The sequence below is a fragment of the Microtus oregoni genome, unplaced genomic scaffold (genome assembly GCF_018167655.1).
Source record: "Microtus oregoni isolate MIOR12 unplaced genomic scaffold, Mior012 000024F_ref0000369, whole genome shotgun sequence".
NCBI classification, from domain to species: domain Eukaryota; kingdom Metazoa; phylum Chordata; class Mammalia; order Rodentia; family Cricetidae; genus Microtus; species Microtus oregoni.
In genome coordinates, this window is record NW_024543083.1 from 18369312 (window position 1) to 18384472 (window position 15161).

Genomic DNA, 15161 nt, shown 5'->3' on the forward strand with positions numbered 1-15161 from the left:
TGTCTCCTTTCATCGTCTATGGCAATTCTTATAGAGGCCCCACTGCCTTCTGTTCAGATACACCCAGCGGCCCACATGCTAACACAGTTATTATTCCAATGATGGATTGGGGGGGGGGAGAGCGATAACACTACAACTTCTTTTCCTAGAACTCTCTTCTTCCTACTCTTCCCATCCACAAATGTTCCCAGCATCAATTCAAAAGGACATATTGTTTTCCTGCTTCAAACAAAACACGTCAGGATTTTCAAACCTGAACATTCAAGACACGCGCGCACACACGCACACGCGCGCGCACACACGCACACGCGCGCGCACACACACACAATATGTCAAAGAAGATAAAGTGACACGTTTTATGAGATAAGAAAAATAAGGAGTTTAATAATTCCAAGGGGATAGCACACACACTGCAGCAGTCAACGCCGGAGCTGTTTGCAACACCGGGTTTCCTGTAGTGTCTGGATGCCCTGGACACCCCAGGGAAGGAGGGGATTGGCATGAGGAGCACACGGGCGGGTGAGGACAGCTGATGGAGAGAATAGTGGAGCTTCAGAGGCTGCTACATCGCAGAACGGAAAGTGCTTCACATCTACAGGGTAGAAAATGGCTTCATCCCCCGCACCCCTTAGAGACAGGGAGGAGTAACAGTTGTGAATGGTGCCCTGGGTTGCTGGTACCAAAGTCCCACCCGAAGAGACTCGGGGAGAGAGAAATGGGTGTTTACAACAGGGTCAGATTTTAAAAAGAACGGCTCTTAGATACAGATTCTCGCTCCCTGGAGAGCCTGGAAGACACTGGATCCACAGAAAGGAAACGTGCAGCCACCCTGTCTGGGGTAGGGATGTTAGGGACATGAATACTCATGGAATACTCCAAGCGCATCATTAAGGCAGGTCTGTAAGAAACTGTCCTGGGGCATGGTCGGCGACCTCAGTGGTGGTGAGGCCAGTGGCAGATATGGTCTTCACTTACTCTTGGCGGGGGAGCTGCACTGCAACCCCGGACACCTGTCCCCAGCAGTGAGAGATTCAAGGAGCGTGGTTCCTGAGTTAAGATCTCCTGTGACAGCAACACTGTCTTTTGCTGCAGTGTCTTTTGCGTCAGCAGAGTGCTCGGGAAACAGGGCTTACCAAAAAGAACGAGAGCACCTCAGCTTCTCTCACTCAGCCTAGACGATAAAATGGTCTGAGTGAGGCTGGGTGGACCCAGTCAGAGTGTGGAGGGAGAAGAGACACAAAGGGCCTCTCAGCGCCTGCTCAGAAACTGCCACACAGGAGGGGCGAGGGGCCGGGTCCACGCGGGATGGGAGTGGGGGGAGACGGTGCTGAAGCACCTGCAGCTACACTGCTACCCAACACCTTTCTACAGCAAAGTTCCGCTGGCTTCCAAACAACCTCTTTGGAGGAAAGCAGCAGACAGCTAAGCTCCTGAGATCACTGTCACTATTGCCAAACCCTGGTCACACAGAAAATAGGGCTTCTAGTCCAGACCACCTGCCTTCCAGGGCCTGCCTGGGCCCAGGGAGGCAGCAGAGTAGGGCATGGGCACAGCAGGGCACAGCAGGGCACAGTCCTATGGGGCTTTCACTGTGCAGCTCAACTGCGGCTATGTATTGCTTTATTCTTGTTCAAGGGGAAAGGGGGGCTTTCAGTGGCCTGGACAGTGCCGACTGCAGCCAAAGCAGAGCGCATGGCTGACGACAGCCTGCAGTCAAACCTGCCCGGCAGCACCGGCTGGAGAACATGGAATAAATAACACATCTATATACATGGTCTAGTTCTCTCGGGGGAGGGCCACTTCTCCACACTTGTGACGCATTCCTGTGACTGAGAGCCCAGCTAGGACAGAGCAGCAGGAACGAGCGCCACAGGCAGATAGCAACGTCACCTTCCTAGAATCCATGACTCCTTGGGCACAGACACATGCCTGAGACTGGAATACTGCAGTTAAGAAGAGGACGGTGACAAAAGTCACTGTGCCCAAGGGGGTGCTCCTGATGGCACCACGGAGCCTGCACCGCATGGAACAAGTCAGTCCTACCCAGGTATCTATTGCTTCACCTTGCTCCCAACACTTCGTGAACACAACTTCAAATCCCTGTTGCCAGAAAGGCTGAGAAGGAAATCCTAGCAAGAGGGTTAGCCCGGTCACATCGCAGGTATGCGTTCAAAGATCAGTATTTACAACAAGTACACAGGTATGCTATTACAGATTCAACTGAAGTCTAAAAGCCCGAGGACTCTGGTCAGTCACTGCATGGAGAAGTCGGCAGACATATGCTCAGCCCAGGCCTTAGTGTCTGTAACTCACATGTAGTTACATCAGCCAAAGCCTGGTGAAGACCACCTGCCTTAGTCCTGAATGTCACTGTGCTTGGGCCAAAGACCCCAGCCTTGTCTGGGAACTGCTGGTCTTCGGCCTGTGAGAGTGAGGTGGGCCTAGAGATTGGTCTCGTCCCAAGCAGGGTCGTTCATGTTCTTTAGAACCTTCCTCACCAGCTTCTCCAGGTCCTTGCGGGCCCTCTGCTCCTCCTCTAAGGATTTCTTCATCTTCTTGTTATCCTGCAAGGTGAGCAGACGACAGCAGGTTCACTGCCTCGGCACCGAAAGTACCTTCATAAGCTGCATCCCCAGGTAGCCAGGTTGGAAGGGACGGGCCAACAGAGCCGAGCCATGAATGTACACCCGGCTAGGCTGGGCAGTCTCCACTTACACTCCTCAACAAGACAACTTGGTAAAACGTGCTAAGTCCCTTACCCAGTCAACTGCAAAGGGCAACAAGGGCACCCAACGGACCAAGTCAAGAAGGAAGGAAAGTGTGCTACCTCCAACACCCTCAGGACAGTCCTGCCCTGTCCCTCTAAAGAGCCTGCGTTGCACCCCCTCCTTCAAACCTGCCCACCAGCTGCTCAGATACATCACACAACGGTTCAGCAGGTGTCAGCACTTGCAATCCAAGATGGACAATCTAAGTCTGATCCCCAGAACCTCTATACAGGAGGAAGAAGAGAACCCTCTCCACACAGCTGCTCTCTGACCTCCACACATATGCCACGGCATGTGCCCCACCCCTCCCCACACACAATAAATAATAAAATACAACTTGAAAGAAAAACAAAACAAAACACCATAGGGTCGCACACACAGCAGGCTAGGCACCACTGTCCTGCTGTCCTGGATTTTAGAAGCCAAGTAGCCAGAGGCAACCATCAGGGTAGTGTGATGGACAATACCATAGAAGATTACTCCAGCACACGCTGAGGTGGCTCACATCCAAAGAGTACCACAGAAACAAGTATCTCCTGGCCTGTCACTCTTGCATTTTTACATGATGACTTAAGAGAATTCTTCCAGCTTTTAGATTTGTTTTGCTCTATGTGCATGGGTGTCTCTTCCTGAATGTATGTCTGTGCATCGTGTGGATGCAATACCCAAAGAGGCCAGAAGAAGGCATCAGATATCGTAGGACTGGAGTTAACCGAGGGTTGAGCTGCCATACGGATTCTGGTAATTGAACTTGGAGCCTCAGGAAGAATAAGTGCTCTTAACCCGAGTCATCTCGAGCCCCTGCCTGCCACTCTGAAGTGACGCTGGTGGCTTTGTTGTTTCCTTTTACTCTTCAATGGACTTTATTTTTAAAACAATATTTTCCTTTTTCTCCCATTAAAACAAAACAAAAACAAACCTGACTAAAACTAAAACCTGGTTGGCATACCTGTCTTAACTCTTGGACTTCATCCTTCAGTGCGTACACCGTGTCCACAAGGCTCCTGGACAGGATAGAGTAAGCACAGGAAAGTGGTATGTCAAGGTTGCACAGGCTGGCAGGACCCCCGGGGCTACCCTGAGCAGCAACGAGCCGAGCTCTGCCTACTGAGAGAGCTTAATTCCTAACCTCAGAGCAGCCCGCCCGGCCATCCCCCATCAGTGAGAGCGCAGCCAGCCTGAAGCAGAGTTGAGGCTGCACCACCAAGAGGAGCAGGGGGAGCCAGTCATACAGAAAGGAAAACATCTTACTTTTCCTCTATCACGGTCTGCCCGTTGCTTTTGATTTCTTCAACTATAATTTTTTCTTCTTCTGGAAGCAACACTTGCGGTGCAGATTCCTTACGTGAACCTGTCATTAAAAAGGAAAGCCCCATGTGAGTGCCGTGGCAGGACCAAGGAAGGACATCTACTTTACCCCTACCACTTAGACAGCCCAGGCCAGTGATACACATTAAAATCTTTGACTGGTTTTCTCCAGCTGTCTGTTGGGTGTGGCCAACCAAAGCATTACAGAGGAAAGAAAACAGCAACCGAAAAAAAAATGTAAAAATACTCTTTCGCAACTTATTAAACTCTTTGAACTAAGGAAATCTCTAACAGCAAGTACACTAAAGGTCTGACCACACCACACTCAATACACAACCAAAATTTAAACCACGCTATCATTCCAGCACCACTGGAAAAGACCAGACCAGGAAAGAATGCGTAATTCTTGGCTTATAAATAAAAAACTCTAGAAATTACAAAAAGTTTAAGGTCTGGAGAGGTAGCTCAGTGTTAAGGACTAAAAATTAACAACCCAAACATCAAGAAAAGACTACATAAACAGTAATGTTTATAAAACTGTAACACTGTAATACACAGTTTAGAAGAAGTGGCATTTATTGTCTGGTCACAGTGAGAGTTCTATCAGCCCTTTAGACATACACAGCTTTGAGTGCGAAGGAATGCACTGCCCACAGCACCAGAGGCACATGGTCCTGGCACACACGCTGACCGGTGACCACCTCATGTGACACGTACTGTGCAACAGACACTGGCCTTCAAAGGGTAGGTACCAGGAAGGAGGATTACACAACGTGGTTATAATCATTGGCTTTGGAGCAACACCACCAGATGCAACTGGAGGACGGATGGGTTCTGCTGTCCAACAGGTGCACCTGCTCACGGCTGGGCTTGTCTGATCATGCTTGGCGTGAGGCAAGATGGCTGACTGTAAAAATGGGGTTAATTTGCTTTTGTGTTTCCGGGGTGCCCTTTGTGTGTCTTCCTGAAAGCACATCGGATTTCAAGGAGCACTCTTGCGCATGGAAACCCTAGAACAGTGTTTGAGAGGCGGCACTGTGAAGAGCAGCTTTGTGGGCAACTTAACCCAAGCCTGTGCTTCTCTCAACAAATCAAGGCGAACCACTGCTGTCTAAGCTGCGATTTACAAGTCGAGCTAGCCATCCACCAGGGCAACTACGGGGCCTGGAAGACTGTGGCCTCAGGTCTATCTCCCTAGGCCATCTTCTGTGTATCTCCAAGTCTGTTGCACTGGAAGGTGCTGGGTCAAGTGCAGGACGACAGGGCGCTCAGGGGCGGCAATGCAGCCAGCTCTGTCACGCAGCACAATTCTCCAGGAGAGAAGCAGCCAGAGTATGGTGAGGCAACCCAGCCTGGGGTCCCATGTGAGTAGCTGGAAGGCTGTCAACATCCTAGTGTGCTCTGAGTACACTCACAGGCCACTGTGTAAAAGATTACCCCAGAGATGGCCATCCCACTCTTAGAGGGGTCCACTGACAGGCAGACGTCCCTTCTGGACGCCTCCTTGATACAGCAGAAGCCCACTCAGGCTCCTTTCCTGTTGAGCAGAGAGAACCATGGATCACTTGGGGAAATATGAGAGAAGGCGCCAGGCATGTGTGCACCTGTGCCTACCACAGGTAGGCAGGTGACAAGTACATGCTCACTGTGCCAAGAAAAACAAGGATCCCAACAATTCAGGTGTTTGAGTACTTAGTGAAGAGTGGCAGCCAGGAACAGTACTTGGGTTAGCTCCGCAGGTTCCCCTCTGGTATCAGCGGCCAAGTATACTTGCTGATAGCCGGTGACTGAGTTAGCACCAAATTAAGAGGCCTTGGTGACTACTCTGTCACATTAAATTCAAGAGGCCTGAAAAGGAGCAGCAGGTGAGAACTGAGGCTTTAGAACACACTTGCCTTCAGTTCTTTAGTCTTTTCTCACTAGACAATCTGTTTCTAGCGTTAAAGCGTCCAGACTGCCTAAGTGATACAAAGATGTCTCTACAAAGCAAGGAGAAACCAGATCACGGAAGGGCAGCCTTCTCTACAGAGCTGCTCTTAAAGGCACAAGGTCTGACAGGCAGCTCCTACCAACAAAGTCCTAAGTACAAGCCCCGAGTGCCACTACGTAACAATGGATTTGAGGTCTAGGATGTACAACTGCTGTGCACAGGCACCCAAGAATTCGCTCCAAGTCTAAGTCCGCTGCCGTGTTCCTGGTAGGAGGTACCAGCCGCTCCAGCTTTGACTCAGGCAGGGGGCTGTTAATCTGCCTGTGTCAGACAGACCCCTGCCAGCCCACCACGTGGCCTCTCAACAAAACAAGGAAGACAGCACAGCCACGTTTCTATGTTAGTAATTATTCTAAGAATTTTAAGTTTCCTAAAATACGTTACTTAACACATTATATCTGAAACGTTCTTAGTGGCATCACAGCATACTTCTTCTCGAACACCTAACTCAGAAAATCCTGTAACCACAGAACCAGAGAACAGCCTAGCACTTAAAATCCCATCAGAGGAACGTCAAGCCATCAGTGCACGTTGAGGGCCCTGCACAGCTGAGAGCTGTGTTTTGTAAACTGCGGTCTCTGGGGAGATGGGAGTCAGGATCTGCCATCACCATTCCCTGAAAGGAGGCTCATGGTGCACTTCTAGAACACTGCGGGTTTGGGGGAGTCCGGATTCACTCAGTTAGGCCACCCAAAGCGCCTCATCCAAGCGGCAGACCTTTGTGAGGTTTATGGCTAACAATGTGAGAAGCCCCTGCAAGAACTACCACTCTGCCCTTACTGTTAGGCTTTCCATGTGCAAGTGGAGTAAACCACACGGATAACAGAGAACAACTTACAGTCAGCCCCAACCTCCAGAACAAACCTCAAGTCCTCTGAGGAAGGGTTCTACAGGTCACTCTTTGAGGACACTGGCATGCTGGGGATGCCAGCAGGCTCTCGGCCCTATGGCAACACTCACTCACTCACTGATGTGACTCAAGACTGGGAACATGCTCGCAGCAACAAAAAGAAACACGGGAGTCAAATACTAGTGGTCTCTGAATCCCGCCGTGCATTGCTGAAGACCACCATGCTATGGGCCTCGATTGAGAAACACAGATCTAACCAAGGAATCCAACTCAGAGTAGACGGTGCCTAGGATGCATAGCCAAGAATCACCCCAGGGCACTCCTTATGCCAGGGACCATGCGGAACTACAGTTGTGTGACTCATGCCGTGTGAGGTAAGTATGTGGACACGCACACTGTGTGTTTGCCTGCACTCAAAGCAATAAGTCTGTCTGTCTCCAAAGAGCATCAGCCATCTGGCCAGTGCCTGACACACTGTGGCATGCTCCTGCATCATTTATACTCAACTGGCCCTCCCTGAGGATGAAACAAAGCATTGTTCTTAGAGGTCTCTTCAGTGGCATTTAAATCACATGGGCTGCACTCTACGGGTCTGAGATTTGGATTATCTTTTTCCATGCTAGGAAAGGAAGGGCTGTCACGAGGAATGACTTTCTCTTCTGAACTAGGCATGCACTTCACAAAATGAAGGACTTCAAAGCTGAGCTGCTTTTCACCTGTGAAAAGGGCATGCTGCTTCTGAGGACAAGCTTTGCCAGAACAGGGACACAGGAAGAAAACAGCTGGGCCTGGAAGCGTACCCTTTGGCTCCTCCCTTCTAGGGAGGAAGAGTGGGTGGAGCTGTGTGAGATCCAGGCCAGCCTGGGCTGCATAGAGAGACCCTACCTTGTGCTATTGAGAACACATCCCATCTAAGAAAGCTCCAGTCCTCTACCACAGCAGACAGAAGGCATGCCTATGGAAGATGCCAGCTTGGGAGAATGGGCCATTGCACACTCAGCTTCAAACTAAGCTATTCCCCTCCCCCATGTAACAAATATAAAAGCCAAGGGCTAGCAAATGCAAAATTTATTTCAACTGTACAGAACAGATGTCTTTTTTTAATATAAAACAGACACTTCATTGCCATAAGCAACCACAGACAATAAGCATACTGTACAATACAATGTAACATTCAGATATACATCCAAGTGAGTTTTCAAATGGGAGTCTTGTTCTAAAATGGCTTTTCCCGTTCACAGGTAAAGAGCACAACATACGGACTTCCCCAGAATCTTATACCACTATATACACATTATTGTGTTTCGGCAATGTTAGGCCAAACACAGAATTAATGTAGTTTAGTAAAGACTTGTGGCGAGGATCAGTGAGACAGGAACACTGCTGGGCCACCTGTAGAAGGCCCGGGATGGCTTGGACCTACCTTCTCGCTCAGTCTGCATTCTTCCGTGAGCACACTCACTGTACACGGCTTTACAGAGCTGCAGAAACGTTAAATACTATCAGCATGACTACAGTCCCACAAACGAGGAAACGATGGCCCCTCCAACGCTGTGTCCCTCTGCCACATGAGGACCATCTCCTGTGCCTGTGGCACTAACAAACTTCTAACCAGGGCACAAAACCAGGGTCAGACACTCAAAAACAAATGCAAAGAATAGTTCAGGCTGTAGTTCCACAGCATTGGCCTAGCAAAAAACAAAACAAAAAACCAACCCTGCCCAAATGGCTCTGACCGGTAAGAAAAGATGGAGGGCAAACCATGAGAACTTTGCTCATCAATCCCGACAGTGACAGCCAGTGTCACTTCACTTGGTGACAAGAGAAAACCTCAAGTACAGCTGTGCCCCCCTGTTGTATCACACAGCTTATGACAGGCAAACCATGCTAAGGTAAGGCAGGGGCAGGCAGCCTGAGGCAGATCAGCAAAGACAGCCACAGAATGGCTATGACAGCAAAGCTGTTTCTGTCACTGTGTGAAATCGAATAAATACTGACGTTTCATATTTTGTTTTTCAAAAATCCCATTTGCTATCTGGATCTATGCAAACCCCCTTTCTACTGGAAATTAACACTGGGTTTAAGTTTTAAAAAGCTCGCTCCTGGACTTTCTTGTAAAAGTCCCAACTCTCACGGAGCATAAGCAGCTTTGTGGCCACTGAACAGACAGACTTGGTGTGGGGAGCTGTGCTGCCCCAGCAGCTCCAGGCTGCCCCTCCTGCCATGCACACGCTCCTCCATTAGCAGCAGCAGGACCCAGCTCCCAGGAAAGGGAGCAAAGGGCACACAATACTGTATACACGGGTGTGGCAAGGAGGGCTAGGGAATCAGGTCATGACCACTAGAGCTCCAGCCCATGAAGATGGGGCACTGTTTTTGAAGCAGATGTCAAGGAGCACTGTGAAGACAGTGCTGCCCCTTAAGCAATGGCCAGGTGTGGTCTGCTGCTACAACTGAACGCGATGTCATTCAGTCTTTCTCAGTGCCAGTGAAAACTCCTTACAACAAACCCCAGGGGGCTATGGGGTGCCTCCCAGGCCAGCGTGTTGGGGACCTACTCAGTCCTCGAGACTGCGTTGTAATCAAGTACAAGGTGACCTATGGGGCTGCTAGAAACGGAGCTTCACTGCAGCTGGTGTTCAGAGTAACAAGGTGCTCATGGCTCTCACAGACAGCGCAAGTCCGGATGTGGGGCAGTCAGGCTGTGGCCAAGCCAAGCACTCAACCAAGCACCCTCTGAATGCAGCTGAGCTGCACCGGCTGAGACGACAGCTTCTGCCTCCGAGTGCAGACTGGACAGTGCCTCGGACTAGCGACCACTGCAGTTGAGGGAATGGTGGTGTGTGATGGTAAGCGGATGTCTCAGCCGTGGTGGTGAACTCACCTTTACAAGGAGAGCTCTCACCTCACAGCCATGCACACAGGAAAGGCACAGAGCAGTGGGTGGAGACAGATCCCAGACTCTGCTCTCAACACCCAATGGTGCCAGCCCTGGTGAGCATCTGCCAGGCACAGAGTCCATGCAGCGTTCTGCACCATCACCAAGGCAGCTATCAGCGGACTCGGTGCTTTGGTTACAGACACTCCTCTCAATCTCTCCACAGCCACTTGGTCAAGTGCATTATACAAAAAAACTAACTAGACTCCTATGTATAAGGCTAGAGACTCCTCCGCTGTGGCACTTGGACGCAAACCTATGCGGCTGCATAAACTAGGAAAGTGTCCATACGGCTGTATCCAAAAGGAAGCCAAACAGTTGTTACATGGAGAATTAAAAAACCAAAACTTCTGGGACTTGTATAAAACACTCCCTAATGGGAAAAGGTCCTCAGGTACAGACTCATTGGACCCACCACCTCCCTCCAACAGGCAGCAGTTGAGCCTCCACTAGGTACAATGGGAAATACCAAGACACTCTCCAAAGTTGTTAAAATATCACATAAGAGAGACAAGGAACAGCAAGAAACGTCTAAGAAAAGCAGGCTGCGGTACAAGCATTGTTAAGAAAGGCTCAGTGCGTTAGTTCTGGTGAGAGATATATGAGCAGCAGCTCTTACGGGATGCAGAACCCATTCTGTAACTATGGGCTGTCCATATACTGTCATACTCAGAGTCTTCCGAGAGGTCTGAGGGCTCCAAACGAGAAAGGCTACTGCGACGACCCAAGGAGTCTAGACTTGATTGGTCGTCATCAGCCAAGACGTGATTATGCATCAGGTCAGTGCCTTGCCATGCTAAGACGGATGGAGTGACAGGTGCGACAGGCAGAGGGGTGAGGAGGACGGACAGGAAGAGCCACAACCAAACATGGAACAAAAGCAAAAGGTGATGGGAAGAGAAGGGAAAGAGAAAATATTGTTAAAAAATGGCAACATGTTCGTTTCTCCTTATAAACTGCTGGGTTTTTACAATGAACTTAGCACAACCCTCAGAACAAACCCAACCACTCACTTCAGTAAGCCCCATCATAGTCCTCCTTCAAAGGCTTCATTTAAAGATACCTATATATCTTGGCTAAAAACTCCAGTACATTCATGTCCTAAATGTGATTCTGTAACAATTGTCAATTAACCAATTCTATCAACAGTCTTATTTAGGACATAATTTATAAAAATATACTAATTGTGTGCTTAACTAAGCATTATTCCCTATTCTGAAAATGTTACACTAAATAGAAATAACTTTCATCAGATTTTTGAGTCATTTCTTTTGTTATGTCTTTGCCGAGACAACATACATCAGCAGCAGGAGCCTAAACTTACCGTGTTGGTCTACAACCTGCCCCAGCACAGGTTGTAGAGTCCCCTGAGTGCAGAGAGGGACAGAGTAGGTCCCTGTCACCTGCCCTGATGTGGTTCTTTACCATCAGGAAGATGAAACAAACTGGCAATGCCACCATGTGGAAAGGGAGGTGACAAGAGGCAGGAGCAAGAGAATGGGGCAGAATTCCATGCATGGTTAGCAATGTGAGCATGAGCTAGTCAGCAGCTAGGTGGGCATGCAAGGCTATATGGGGCTCCTGCGGGGAGAATGCACAGGTAAGCCTCAGCAGCCAAAGCAGGCTGCGTCCCAAGTCTGTGAAGGCCATTTCCATTCCTTCTTTGAGACGGGAAACAATGCCAACTGTGTTTTGTTTGCAACATCCTCTTGGCATCCAAACATGTGCTGAACAGATCAGAGCTTTAGGTAACAATATATTAATTAGCCTTCTCAATATGTTTTGCTAGGCATTTAGTGTGGAAGTGTGTTCACTATGAACCCATTTCCAATGCTCTCATCAAACACGTCACCTGTCCAGCACAACCTGTGCACCTATCCTGTGTCTTAGATGCCAGGCAGTAGCCATGTGTGACGGTAACTTCTGAGGCTCCAGGATGCAGGCTGGGACATAGCACATCAAAGAAAGCAAACTCAGCACAGTGACTACTGCTTTTCTTGCATGGAAAGAATGGACGTACAGAGCGTCGGCCAGGCAGGAAAGAAAAGCTCTGCACAAACTACAGGTTGCCCTACTAAGGCAGCCGAGGTGGGAAGCCACAGCTCTTCTCAGGGCACTGCCTTTTGCCCAGAGGGAATATGGCCTGTGTCACATTCAGGAGTTTACAGACCTGCTGTTTACATCTGAGCTTGGGATACATAAGTTCATATAAGCTTGGGAATTTCCATTTCAGTTTAAGCATTTGAAAGTGAGGTGACTAATGTAAAACCTCAAATCCGAAATCTATGAAACTGCTGGCTTTGTTTTTAGCCTATCATAATCACTGCAAATTATGAAGATGTAACACTTTAATCAACAAAATTCTATTTGTGAATTACCACTCAACCATCCCAATACACAGCCCATGGCTTGCTAGGGTACCCAAACCTCCCATGGCTCTCCTCTACTGATCAGTTACAACAGGTTCTTTCCCAGAGATGGCAGGGACAAAAAAAGACCTCACTGACCCTTAGCAAGACCATAATGCCATAAGCTGCAGCAGACAGTGCAGTGCTGCACCTGGAATGCTCAGCCTGCCACACGGGCTGGCACAGCAGCAGGCTACTCAACAAAAACTCAAGTGCCTGAAAAATCCCTTCCCCACCTTCTGTCTTTTTAAGGCTGGCAAGACATGAATCTGAGCCACCCTGCAGGTGTTTTCAGAGAGCTGGAAAGGGGTCTCTCCAAAACCTGAGATGGAGAAGGGGCAAGACAGGAGATCCACAGCCACTGGTTTCTATGCCAAGCAGTCAGTTCCAAGACGAAGACAAAAGGTGACTGCTAGGCTTCACCTGCCTCAAAGGACAGTGGCCTCTGAGTCTGGCAGTGCCCCTGGATGCTGCCACACTGCAGATCCCACCTGTGGGGAGTTAAGAGAAACTACCTGGAATCTGCTAAAGAAATTAAACACAGCTGGGCAGAGGTGGCACATGCCTTTAATCCCAGCCCCCAGGCGGCAAAAGCAAGTGTATCTCTTTGAGTTCGAGGCCATCCTGGTTTACAAGAGCTAGTTCCAGGACAGGCACCAAAGCTACACAGAAAAACCCTGTCTCGAAAAACATAAAAAAAAATAAAAAAATAAGAACAAAATAAAAATTTAAAAGATAGAAATATCGCTCTAGATTTGAATTTTAGATTATTTTTAAAAGCTTTTTTTTAAAAAAAAAAAAGCCCAGCAACACCATCAAAGAGGAAAAAAATAGCCAGGCAGGCAGTGGTGGGACACGGCCTTCAATCTCAGTACTCAGGGGGGCAGAGACAGGCGGATCTCTGAGAGTTCAAAGCCAGCCTGGTCTACAGAGCAAGTTCCAAGACAGGCTACAAACGCTATAGAGAAACCCTGTCTCTAAAAACAAAACAAACAAACAAAAAAAGAAAAAGAAAAGAAAAAAAGAAAGAAAAGAAACAAAGGAACTTCACTTCTTCTGCATACAGCTGTTTAATTAAAGCTTCACAAAGGATGGAGGCCCACAGTGGATGCTACCTAAACACAGCACCTGGGTATACTGATCTGCCACTTGCTAAGCCCCCGAAACCTCCCTCCAAAGAGCAGCTAGGTCTGTGGAGCAGCTGCTGTAGACTGTGCCCACCAGGGTGAAGAGTGACACTCACTTGAGTTCAGGGTCTGCCGTGTCTTCGCGCTGGTGCAGTAGGCTTCGATGACCTTCAGGATCTGCGCATCTTCTTCCAGAGCAGCAGTGCCTGTTCAGAGACACGCCAGCCATCACCACTCCACACCCCAGAGCTCTGCTGGGCAGGGCAGATGCCAGCCTCACTGTCTCACTGGCTACTCTTCAAGTAGTTACAAATAGGTGCAACACAGAGCTTTGAAGGTCTGGAAACTAGCCCACTGCAAAGGGTTGGCATCACAGCTCTGCAGGGCTCTAGACCCCTCAGAAAAGCAGTCCCCACCCATACTCTGGAAACAGCACGAGACTGGACAGTAAAGACATCAAATCTCGTGAAGACAGGAAGTGAGACTCAGAGCCAAGCACCCCAAGTTTCATAGACTGGGCCTTGATACAGTGTGGGCAGAAGGAAAGCTGTGAGGAGTGAAGACAGGAAACTTTAAGAAAGGCACCAGTTCAGAGGCCTTCAAAGGGACATTCCTTCTGACCCAGGAATTCCCAGGCAGACACTAACATGGTAGGAAAGTCACCATGCCGAGCAGAGGTGCTTCAGAGTTCTGCCTTCAATGTGCTCTGGAGCCAGTTTCCTCTCCAGGCAGAGGCCAGAAGAACATGGGAGGGAGGCAGTGGGAGCAGCCACAGCTGCATCACCTCTGTGCTCAGAGAGGGGGACACACGGAAGAAAGCTGTTTGTTCTCGCTAGGTTTTTCTCTTCTTCAGGCTCTGCCCTAAGGTCCTTAGTTATGTTTTCTTTTGTTTGTTTGTTTTTAAGTTCATCTACTCTAATAAAAACACAGAATAGAAGGCTGATATTCTCATAGCTATAAATAACTGTGCCTCAGTAATTTTTATGTATGTATTTATTTGAGACAAGGTCTCACTATGTAGCCTTGACTGGTCTAGAACTTGCTATGTAACTTACAGAGATGTGTCTGCCTCTGTTTCCTGAGCACTGGGATTAGAAGTGTGCATGCACCACCATGTCCAGTTCTCAGCAACACTGTAAGGGTGTAAATTGTATATAACGCAAACCAAACATTTACTTCCAGACAGTGAGTTGCAGTCCTAAGAGTTGAAAGTCCTTGAAAACGCCTAAATACTTAAGAACACAGGAGGCTGCAATAAAAACTTTGTTGCCTCTGTCTGGGCAGCAGAAGCCACCTTTAGTCAGGCATGCTGTCTGGCTGCTGTGACCACTGCTCTATTCACACTGGGCAAAAACATGTACACCGACTAAGGTAGAGAGAGCATCCCTGAAGTCAGGAGCACAGGGCAGGCTCACTATGTCCTCAACCATCCAGTCGCTCCCCTCACAGCAGCCATATTCTGCTGCCATTCAGTGTGGATTCTCACAGACTGTAATCTCCTGGTCCTCCACGCTAACACGGCATATCCAATTACAGAAGCTTTAGAGTACTGAGGTTTGCTGGGCACCAGTCAGGCCCCGGGGATCATTAACATAACACTTCTTCAACCCTTGTCCTCGGTCTGGCATGTCATCCCTAACACGTGGGGACTTCTGCCTCTCTTCTGAGCTCTGAGCACAGACGACTTTCAGTTAGCTAGCTCAGACCTTTCTTGTCATCAGGCCTACTATCCACTGTATCCTGCCTCCTAGCTGTGTCTCCTAACACAGTCC

At 48.9% G+C, this 15161-nt stretch overlaps 1 protein-coding gene across 5 annotated transcripts in view; it reads right to left on the bottom strand.

Moving 5' to 3' along the window:
- Positions 1-360: 360 nt before the first annotated feature.
- Positions 361-15161, bottom strand: part of Arhgef7 (Rho guanine nucleotide exchange factor 7) — a 108107-nt gene continuing 93306 nt past the window's right edge. For 4 of the 5 annotated variants that reach the window (XM_041673535.1, XM_041673533.1, XM_041673532.1 and 1 more), the window contains 5 exons: positions 13506-13595; positions 10474-10650; positions 4020-4119; positions 3718-3772; positions 361-2564 (listed from right to left, as the gene is read on the bottom strand). In XM_041673535.1, the coding sequence (XP_041529469.1) occupies positions 2442-2564; positions 3718-3772; positions 4020-4119; positions 10474-10650; positions 13506-13595 (545 nt within the window). In that variant the 3' untranslated portion in view covers positions 361-2441. The remainder of the gene's footprint in view (positions 2565-3717; positions 3773-4019; positions 4120-10473; positions 10651-13505; positions 13596-15161) is intronic. The other variant, XM_041673534.1, reaches the window with a different exon arrangement.